The 11,376-nt window shown below is 42.0% G+C and overlaps 1 protein-coding gene across 1 annotated transcript; it reads left to right on the plus strand.

Moving 5' to 3' along the window:
- The first annotated feature begins 1,009 nt into the window (after positions 1–1,009).
- Positions 1,010–10,927, plus strand: LOC133965260 (cytochrome b5 reductase 4). The gene is made up of 16 exons (XM_062399721.1): positions 1,010–1,133; positions 2,186–2,310; positions 2,602–2,755; positions 3,133–3,233; positions 3,848–3,926; positions 4,763–4,844; positions 4,945–5,002; positions 5,383–5,476; positions 6,134–6,166; positions 6,255–6,377; positions 6,499–6,639; positions 7,559–7,705; positions 8,741–8,888; positions 9,150–9,236; positions 9,525–9,686; positions 10,457–10,927. Exons 1-16 carry the CDS (start codon positions 1,022–1,024, stop codon positions 10,509–10,511), a joined length of 1,701 nt encoding a protein of 566 aa, XP_062255705.1. The 5' UTR covers positions 1,010–1,021; the 3' UTR covers positions 10,512–10,927.
- Positions 10,928–11,376: the final 449 nt, after the last annotated feature.

Genomic DNA, 11,376 nt, shown 5'->3' on the forward strand with positions numbered 1-11,376 from the left:
GAAGTGCAATGAGCTCAGGGCTCTCATGTTTAACTGTTGTAATTGTGTTTTTTTCCCTTCTAAATATAGTGTATTTCCGCAAACTAATGAGAGCCTGTTGGCCATTCAACCAGTAAAGACTTCTAGCTTTTCCTGACTGTATAACAGTGCACATACAGTTCACTGCAGTTTTTTCTGTGCTTGCCAAGATTTAAAATCTAGAGAAAAATCCTCTGTTTGGACAGAATATTGTGTTTCAGCTTATCTTCCATTGGTGCAACATCTCAAAAATGACATGCATCACATCCTGTGGAGTTTGTTGGATTAGGTCCCAGGCGGAGACATCCACTCGTCCGCCTCTTCTGCTCCAGAATCAGTACTGAGGAACACGTTCAAGACATTTGTGCTCCTTTTGTTTACGTAAGGAAACCGTCCGGTGTGCTTCTCTAGAGTTCCTCAAACGTACTACATTTCCTCACAGGTGCATTCACACTGTCTACACTCACTCAAGGCAAAACTAGCTCCTTCTTTTGCTGTGGTACAGTTGACACCAGTTGAAACTGGTGTGAAGGCTATTTCAGTTGACAGTCTTCATACATTATTTTAAGATGACCTGACTTGTTTGAACCTCATTATGATACTCCATCAGTATTGAGCAATTCACACTTTTATAAGTGATTTATTTGTTTGTAAAATTGTGCATGTCACCCTAACCCTAACCCATCTGTATGTGGATACTCACACCTGTGCTTTATACTAGCAGGCCAAACATATCTGCGGTGAATAGGATCAAATACTAGACCTGTTTGATTCTGTCTGTAACATGTTTCACTTCACCAGCATTAAAACATCAACGCTGCCAAATCCTGACTCAGTGCACACGTGGCTTTATTGTGAAGTCAGAGCTTGTCCTTGAATCCTCTTAGCAGATTAGCCTCTCAGAGGCAAACCCTTCAGTTGCCACGATGGAAGTGAGACAAACACTGTTTCACACTGTGACTAAACACAACATCCAGGCTGAGTGAGATGCCTTGTTTTCACAATGTCAGAGGAAACCCGAAGAGATTCAGAGGAGGAGGACGATTCTGACAGTGACAGTGAGTCAAGTGGAAACGGTTCATCTTTCACTGCTTCTCTCAGCAGCTTCATCTCAGGTGGGTCACTAACATCTCTCTGGTTTGTTTGAATTCAATTCTCAAGGGAAAGAACCACTATTAATGATGGCTTGGCTCACTTTAAGGAACTCAATAGATCCTCTTCATCGCAGCAGCCAGTGGTACCTTGGCATGATCACGAGAACCAATGAGGATCAGAAAAGGTTCCCTCGCTCTTTATAGCAGAAGTTTCTAATGCATTGAAAGTCAAATATCTGGGTGACAACAGGGGGGAGGATTTATGCGATGATGCCGATGTGCAGGGTCAAGCCAACATGTCAGCACTCAAATCCTCTATTTGTACAGATGGTGTTATAATAGCACTGTTTGGAACCCTCTGTTCTCCACTTTACACAGCACACTTACTGTATGGAGCAGCTACAGTCATGCAAAACTGATAAGCATCAGGTGGCATTCAGAATTTTGCACTTGAACTACTATGATCTGAGTATATTATAGAGGAGCATATAGGGACAGGTCGAGTTGAATGTAATGCAGCTATTATTACCGTTATCATGACGAATGTGCTTCTTTTAAATTGTTGAAATATCCAATTTATATTGAGGCTGCACGATGAGGTCATATTCATTTACCAAATGTTTTAAATGTAATTGTTTCTAATGCGTCAGTGGAGGATGACGGACAGGAAACGGTGCGGCGTCGCAGCTTGATGACATCGTGTGTTGACGATGAGGTCAGAATGTGCGACGGTTGTTGTAGTCCTCACAGAGGCGTAAAATCTAACGCTGGATTAAGCTCTTAATTCATCTCTGGGCGCTAAGGGACGAGCGGAGTTTGCGTTCATATGATGGCACTAACGCTTTAAATATGAACTTTTATCAAAATGTAATATGGCGATGTATAATTAGCTGTTATTCGTGAGGTCGCTCGTTAGCCTAGCTTAGATTAGCCTCCTAGCTAAGCAGCATTGCCCAACACAGTTTTGAAAGTTATGTATGACAACACAGAGGAAGTCTGTAGCGGTAACACCCAGCATTCACTGTGACTACAGGCTATCGTTCATGTGTTACTGTGGTGAACTGGTTAAATAGGGTTTCTCCGGCACTGGGACTGTCTCCGAAGCGTTTCCAACATGTTGAACATCCCGACCCAGGCGTTCCCTGCGCCGAGCTCCCAGCAGCGGGTGTCAGCCGCCGGTCAGTCCGGGAGGAGCAAGGTACCAACACCACCACAGCACACTGACATGTTCGTTATACACTGAGTTCACCTGCTTCACAGAACCTGACCGAGACAGATGTACTTCGATATGAAATGCACAATTCGAGGATAAATCTCGTTATTTTTCTGTGCTGGTATCATGACGTATTCTTGTGTAAATTTAAAATGAAAGTGGCATGCAAGCATTATTCTGTAGGATGAAGATGATGCTTTACAGTTGGTCTTAATGTCCCTTCACACATCTCCAGATGAGAATCAAACTAACATGACTCTGCCCTTACCTGACCAGGTGGCCTTGAAGCCCGGTCACAGTCTCATGGACTGGGTCCGGTTCGCCAAGAGTGGTAAAGATCTGACAGGGCTCAGAGGACGTCTGATCGAAGTGACCCAGGAGGAGCTTCAGAAACACAACACGAAGAATGACTGCTGGACATGCATTCGAGGTGAGCCCGCATGTTTGACCTGGATCAGTGCTGGTTCCCACTCTGGAGGACACTTAATGGCAGTCAAATGATCCTCGATTCCACTTTGACCTGAAGTAGTGTTTTAGAGTGGTGTGTTCCAGACAAGACGGCCCATTGGGAATGACAGCTAGACCAAACCACTGACTGCCCCCTCACAGACCTGCATCTCCCTCAGTGTGCAACTGGACTCTAAGATGAACTGATTTAAAGTGTTTTTTGGTTTCAATGTCATAGGATTTACAATTAAAAAGGTTTTATTGAATTCCTGAAAATTCCTCTCAGACATGTATGTTAATCATTATGATGTTGTTGTCAGAGGTATTAAACCCTGGGGTGGGGATTCCCTATGTCTTCAGGTATGGTGTACAACATCACCCCCTACATGGATTACCACCCTGGTGGAGAAGAGGAGCTTATGAAGGCAGCTGGGATCGATGGCACAGACCTCTTTGATCAGGTATGTAAGGGCAATCGATCAAATTTTCTTTGTATAGCCCATATTCTCAAATCACAATTTTCCTCTTAAGGCTTCACAAGGTGGGACATCACCTGCCCTTAACAAGAGTGAGGAGAATCTACCAAAACCTCAGAGAGTCAGTGATTGATCCCTCCTCCGGAAGGGACAGAAGTGTAGTAGATGACAAATGTAATAAAGAAAATTAATCACAAATTTTACTTTTCCAAGTTCAAGGTGCAGTCCTAAATTTCCAGGTACTGCAGTCACAATTAAAAATGACTTTAACCTTGATGATTGAAATAGTCCGAGAGTTTATTCAGCGCTGTAATTAATTGGTATTTTTTAAAAGTATTTGGAAATTATTTTCAACTGGTAAAAGATAGTATCATTAACTTACAGATGTTAGCCACATGCTTGGTCTTTATTGGTCACTGTGGCCAATGGATGTCTGCCAAAGCAGGAACTATAACATGTTCCTCAAACAGAGTGTAAACAAGACTCGACACATTTGGAGGACTGAGACATATTTAGTTTTGATGGCCTTGTGAGTGCTGCCAAGTTTGATGTATTTCTGAACCTTGTTTAATGTTGGTGTGGGCATGCTTGCTACACAGGTTCATCGTTGGGTGAACTATGAGTCCATGCTGAAAGAGTGCCTGGTGGGCAGGATGGCCACTAAAACTGCAATTAAAGGTACACACACACACACACACACTTTTTGACCTCATTTAAATTTGTTTAGGGTTAATATACTGTTAGCTCAGAAGCCATTTTCAGTCATGTCCTGCAGAGGAATGTAATATGTAGTGTGACAGTGAGTCTCAAGGCCGAATTATAGTACTGCAGCTGGCCACGCAGTTGCATCGATTGACTCGTTTTGATTGCGCGTGTTTCAAAGCAATTCCCTGCCAGAACACTAGGCGGTGTAACGTGTTTTGTCAAAGACGACCTTAGAGACTCCTTCTCTGTGGGTGTGGCAGTCTGTCATTGAATGTTTATTTACCTTCTCCAAGTCGTGCTCTCCACACACCGTGAACGATGGCAGCCTTGAGTCAAAAGTGAGTTGGTGGAGCTGGAGCTGATTAACATTGAACAGCAACTGATAATATTGCGAATGAGGAGACGAGAAGAACAACCACAAAATAGGAGACGGAGGTGGCATGTGGCAAGGGTTACAGGCAATTGCATAACATCTACAATAAGGCTCTTTACCACCATTTGTCCCATTTGCAATATGATGAAGCATACTCCAACCATGTGAACTCTCCCACTCTGATTACACTGCTAGCGTACTAGCTCGAACACACAGCGGCTTGTCGTAGTTGGACGACGTCGCCCAGTGTTTGATGTGTGGTCCATGCGTGGCTGCGTGAGGCTTGCGTAGCTTTGTCGTATAGTTAGAAAAATTGGCGGACGCATGCAAGCTGCAAGGGGCTCTTGCGTGTCTTGCCTGCCTGCGTAAAATCTGACTATAAATAGGCCTTAAGTTAAATCTTTGCTATAGTGTTGTTTTCTGTTTTTCTTCTCAGCCATCATCCCTCCTCCACCACTGACTGGCCTCGCCCCACCTACATCACTGGCCCCTCCCTCCGACAAAGACTCCCGACCTCGGTATAAAACATGGGAAATATGATTCACACATGTATGCAAAAAGACATGAGCACATTCATACTTAACCTTCATTATTGTCTCCTGTCTGTTGTTGATGTAGGTACGACTGGTTCCAAACTGACGCGACTGCTCATCTAGTCATTTATGCCAAAAGAAAGGTAACCCCTCCTACACACAACCATGAGGCATCAAGCTAGTAACTGATCCTATCAACTGCTTTCAGACCAGAACTCTGAATAATCTCCTGAAATTCTCCTGGAATGGCTGCATGTGAGTCAGTCAGTTGCACTTGAAATTCTCCAGAATATTTGCAGCCCAACCCTGCTGGTAAGCTCTGGATAATGTCCATGTGAGAACACATCAGGGGATCATCCCGACAGTTCACTGAAAGCAACTGAGTGTTTTGATACCAAAATAAAATAATACAAATATCTCTGGCTGAGAAGACATGCCTTACACGTAGAAGACACCAACAAAGATGGCAAATGAGAGACTTTTATAGGTGACATATTTATGCTTATTGTTTCTGTTCTGTCAGATCCCAAGCTCAGGCTGCACCACTGTTGACCTCAAAGCGGGTGTTCTACGACTGGAAGCACTGCTGGGCAAAATGTCCTACATGATACATTTACGTGAGTACAGATGTGGCTTTCTACATTTACTTTTGTTATCCTCAGTAAGAATTTAACTAAAACACTGAGGCTCAGCACATGTAGTTTGCTCCCTGGGTCTCTTCTATCTCTGCTGAAGCCCTTTGTAACAACTGATTGTGAAAAAATGGCTAAAGCGTTTGTTTGTTACTGCTAGTATAAGCTGCTGTTTTAGAAGGTGTTCATCCCGTAGAGTGGTTTATAACAAACAACTACATTTGTGTATTCCTATTATATAATTCCTGTCTATTAACAAAAGAACCAGTACTGTAAATGTGTACAATGAAGTAAATCACATTGAATACATCATGTCCAAGCTTTATCACGACCTATAGTTGGGACAAACATGATGTGCTATATTGAGGCACATGTGTTTAACAAACATGGATAACTGCTGCTCCATCAAGATACTAAACAAAACAGACTGACCGGAAAATGTAAAACTCCTGAGGACTGTAATGTAACTCATAGTTTTCAGTTGTTGTTTACCCTGTGTCACTGAGGTGTTGTTGCCTGTTGTGTTTTTGTTGATAGTATGCCATCGGACAAGGTACTGAGACCAGAGTGATTAAACATGGACACAGACATGATATTCCGATTTTGTTTTTAAAGTTACTGTTTGTTTTCCTCCTCGTTCAGGTCTCACTGATGAAGTTGAGGAAAATGTTTCTGGTAAGAAAACAGCTTGACTCTGGTTGATGAAAAGGTTTTTTTAAATCTTTGCTTAAGTACATTTTTCATGTATCATTTGTTTCAACAGTCCACAGTGCTTTCTCCGTGGGAAAGATCCAGGTCACGTTACGGAAACGGTCTCAAGGCAAATGGACAAGTCTCGGTCAACCACTTGAATTCCACAACTCCTTTCTATACAAAAAAGACAGAGGTGAGATTCCAAGTCAGAGAAATCAGAAGAATAAATATATTTTCTAAAGCTTTCATCAGATGGCAGCTGACATCAGGAACCCAATAAAAAAGTAAATTCTACATCACTGATCTTTTCTCAGCTCCCTTTTACCGGGATTGTGTGTTGGTGTCTAAGACTGAGGTGAACCACAACACCCATGTGTTCAGACTGCAACTCCCACGTGGGACTGTCATGCACGTGCCTGTTGGAAAACATGTCTACCTCAAAGGCCTCATTCAAGGTAAGAACTCAAGCAACAGGCTACAGACACTGAACAGGATACAATGATGGGACATCTGCATGTTAATCCAACTTTTCACTGAACCACCTGAAAAGACGACCGAACTGCATCATACAGAGGTTTTTCTGCTATGTAGTCAACCATCTTTTTGAGATATTGATCCACACATTCATCAGTCGATCAGTTCACTTGAATAATATAATACGTTTTTTCAGTGTTGTATAATGTATATTAGAGGTTCATGAAAACCTACAGTTGGTTTATGCACATTTTTCCCATTATAACAGGATTTTATTAAGTATTAAATAGGTTTTGAAACATGGTAACATATACAATGTCCTTTAGGTGGCACCAAACCTTTCTTAAGCAAGTCTTCACTGTCATAGAGAGCACTATAGATCATCATTACATAATATAGTATTGTATCAGTTTAAACTTGTCTCAAAACATGGTCCAATCTTCATCTATGCTACACCCATGAACAGATTTCAATGAACACACAACTCATTGTGTGGTTCTTGTCCTTCCTGAATACATAATACATAATTCAAACATTCAAAGTGTATGTTGGAAAAAGTACCTGAGCTCTGCGGCTAATGTCATCAACAAACGTTGGAGTTGATTTGGAGTCAAAAGTTCCCAAACTAAAGTCTGATCAGTGATTACATGTGTGTGAATTACTTTCACCGATAAACTTATCGTTTGAGTTTGATTGGCAAGATGCATTTGCAGATCTCAGAAATCCTCTGCTCGTGAGTTGTCAATTTGCATAAAGCTAGAAGGAGTTACAGAGTCTTCTCATAAAGTGTAGTTCGCGCACACACACACACTGTCTATACTCAGACTAGACAGGGCCAAATATATTTTATACAGTTGTATTTGATATAAAGTTTTATTTTCTCCTGTTGTCCATATCCAGAAAGCGAGGTGGTGAGGCCGTACACTCCAGTAGATGAGAACCTGGCAGCAGCCTCCCAGCGCTCCTCACAGGACTCAGATCTCTACCTCATGATCAAAGTTTACCCCGATGGAGTGTTCACTCAACACCTCAACAACATGCACACTGGTGAGTCACCAGCTCTCACATGACTTTTAGTAGCACTTTATTAGGAACACCTTTAGTTGCACTAAAAGCTATTGACCATTTGTATTTTTGGTATTAATGCAATAGAGGGTTTTAAATTAACTCCAGTAGTAAGAATTTAAATGACGTAAAAAACAATCAAAATATAGCCTCAAAAGAAACATTGAAAGTTTTACATGGTGTTGTTTAGGACTCACTGAAATAATATGATATATGCAATCAGACAATAATAATGTTACAAAAACATTACATTTACTCATTTGCTGTAGAACGATCTGAAAGTAAATATTATATAATGACATTCTATGTTACATGTATAATATCAAAACTGATTCCACATCCATTCTTTGTAGGTGTGATTATTAATGTTCCCTTACTGGTTATGAATGTGTAAGTTATAGTTTTGGATTCATACGTTTAATTGGACTGAGTTTTTGAGTTGCTCTTTGTTTTTGGCCACTGACAGTTCTTTAGTGTAAAGGTGGATTCAGAGTTTGCCATCACATCCTTTTTAATTAGTTTTGTTACAACTTTTTACAGCGGCTCTCTGTAGCAAAGTATTGTCTCTTACTACATGGTAAATTCAATTAGCAGGGCTAACCAGGTTAGCTTTTAAAGGAGATGATTCAGCTTAAACGTACAACCCTTTTGAATCATGCGTCTGGTGCAGTGACCTTTCTGTATCTCTTAAACTTTCTAAAGGGGATCTGGACTCCCCTTTGGAAAGTTTAACAGACTGTCTTCTGATATTATTCACAAAAAAAGGGAACTGATGCTCCCCAGAGGGTAACTCCCTGCTGGGTTTGTTTTAGATGTCATGAGGAAATGAACTTGTGGTTATGATGTCATATCTAAAGTGTAAGTTCTGTAACTCACAATGATTGTATCTTCATAGGCTTATGAAAAGAACTCCCTTATTCTCAAAGTAGACACAACATGTCTCCAGGTTTTTGACTTTGTGGGATCTACTGGATTATTTCTGGGTTTGTTACTCACCTGTGTGTTGTTACTCTGCAGGAGACCATGTATCCACTAGTGGTCCAGAGGGGACCTTCACTGCCCGCCCCCTCCGTGATGTCACACACCTCTACCTACTAGCAGCAGGCACAGGATTCACCCCGATGGCTCGACTCATCCAACTGGCCCAGGACGTCGACACCATCAGGTGGGAACTGCCAGGAGACTCTGGAGGCAAAACACACATTCATAATAACTGTGTTGGCTATATTATTATTACCATCTTAAATATTATTTCTTTGTTTTACAGTGGTAAAGCTACTTCTCATGTCTTGATTAAAAAAAGTATTTTACTAGTCATCCTACTATCGAATCCACAACACAGTGTAGAGAGAACGGCCGTCGTGTGTTCTGCTCAGCTGATCCAAGCGCTGCCTGATCAATTCATGAAATGTTTGTGTGTTCTCAGAAAAACCAAGCTTCTCTTTTTTAACCGGCGGGAGGAGGACATATTTTGGCGCAGTGACCTGGATGACCTGGCTGCTAACAATGAGAGGTACTGCAGTGTGATTGTGTTAAAAGTCTTCCAATGTTTTTCCCTGTTCCCACCTGACCTTGCAAATATCATTAATTAACATTCAAATTAATGAGGTGGTGGAGTGTGTAAGATAGTGGATGTGTGAGAAGCTCTGAGTTTTGAAAAATAAAATCACTTTCAATTCTGAGAGGAAAGCTGAAGAGAACTTGCAGAGTTGTGTAAAATGATCAATGTGACTCACTGAGGGACTTGGATGAGCTGCAGTGTGAATGGTTCACACGTGTCTATGTGTGTGTTGTGTGTTAGGTTTCAGGTGGAGTACGTCCTCTCTGATCCCTGTGAGAGCTGGTCTGGCAGGACAGGTCGAGTTGATGAGTCCATGCTTCAGGATTTCCTCAACAGGCCTGATGGATCCAAAAGCTACGTGTGTGTGTGTGGCCCCTCTGCCTTCACAGAACTCACCATGGGGTGCGTATGATAACGTTTACCACAGCTATATTAACTTTACTGCACTAAACAAGTGCTCTGACTAACTTCATCTCCAGGGATAGTCACGAGAGTCTAAATGGAGATCTGGGGTTTAATCCACATCAGGCAGACGGGTTCAGAAGCATCAGGCTGGAACCTAAAGAAAACATTACATTACATGTCATTTAGCTGACGCTTTTATCCAAAGCGACTTCCATTTTTAGAACACTCATCATTTTATGAGGGGCCATCTAGGGGTTCAGTATCTTGCCAAGGACACTTAGGCATGCAGATGGGATAGAGTGGGATTCGAACCGGCGACCTTCTAGTTGCAGAGCACCCGCTCTATCCCCTAGGCCACGCTCTCCCCATAACAAACTTGATGTTGTAACAACGTTAGCCAAACCTGATCGAGGAAACCTGCGTATTTCATTCAGCCACTCAAATTCGGTTTTAAGTAACTGTGATGCCAGCAAATGATCTGCTCTTCCAAGGTTTGTCGGTGTGGGTGTCATCTCCTCATGACTCTTGTTATAGGTGTTTCTTCTGAAGGAGATCAGGTTAAATGAGCATAGTTTGTATGGTATGTAAATCGTACCATACAAACTGATGTCCCTCCAGATATACAGAGAGGGATGAGAGATTTTCTTTGTGTTTCTCTCGCTGTCCCTGTGTCATTAGACATTAATGTCTCTGCTTGATGAACTCTACCTGTCTCAGGAGTTTGATAGCAGTTTGACCTCCGGTCCTCTTTGTTCTTCTTCTTCCAGGTTGTTGAAGCAGCAGGGCTTCAGTGAAGCGGAGCTCCACGCATTCTGCGGCTGATGCGCTCGACCCTGAAAAGACTGCGTGTGCCTGTGAGGGAGAACGAGAGCGATTTACTTTTAACTTATAAACCAGTGTTTGTGATAAATCTATGCACCAAGGATGCGATGATGATGACTGAAGTCAAACAGCACAGCCTGTAAAGAAAACCTGTGTGGAGCAGTTAGTAGATTTCATCACATCTGAGCTGAAACATTGTAAATATCAGAGTAGAAATAAAAGCTGAAAAGAGGAGGAATGAATGGGATCATGTAAATTGATGATGTACTGTATATGCAAAGACAATGAACATGAGCCTGTATGAGTTGCAGAGGATCTTCTGCACACACGGTTTACGTACATGCAGTTACAGTTACACCACTGCAGTGCAATAAACATGTGGGGACATTCTCACCACTCCCCCAAGTTTTGTTTCCAATTTGTAAAAACGTTTTTTATTGAGTCACATTTTGAACCATCTCAAATTCAGGTTAATCCAACTTTTAAAAATAGTTGATTTGTTACATTTTTTTCTAACGGTGCTACCCGGACGTTTATCTAATGTTACGAGATGGTCATCGACATCTCAGCTTATTAAGCAGTGAAAAGAAATATCAACACTTATTTTAGCATTCTATCCAGCGAGCCTCCTCCTGGCCATCGACTAAGCTGCAGTAAACTTTAGGGAATGTCCACACATTTTCGGGGGGGGGGGAGCGCAGATGTCTGAGTATCCAGTCTTTTCTCTGGCCAGCCCCCTGGTAAGAAGTCCAGATAATGTGATCCAGCTGCAGGAGATCCTCCACAGGATTCCCCGCAAGCTAGTGGGTGTGTTGATGACGTTTCTAAGGATTGACACAAAAAAATCAACACTGCATTAGTGGGA

The sequence above is a fragment of the Platichthys flesus genome, chromosome 11 (assembly GCF_949316205.1).
Source record: "Platichthys flesus chromosome 11, fPlaFle2.1, whole genome shotgun sequence".
NCBI lineage: Eukaryota > Metazoa > Chordata > Actinopteri > Pleuronectiformes > Pleuronectidae > Platichthys > Platichthys flesus.

Bases quoted from the DNA above. Each gene is read 5' to 3' on its own strand.
- LOC133965260 (XM_062399721.1), top strand. From the start codon at position 1,022: ATGTCAGAGGAAACCCGAAGAGATTCAGAGGAGGAGGACGATTCTGAC. The intron at 2,756-3,132 runs GTGAGCCCGCAT...CTATGTCTTCAG, and splicing joins CTGCTGGACATGCATTCGAG to GTATGGTGTACAACATCACC. The intron at 4,845-4,944 runs GTATAAAACATG...TTGTTGATGTAG, and splicing joins GACAAAGACTCCCGACCTCG to GTACGACTGGTTCCAAACTG.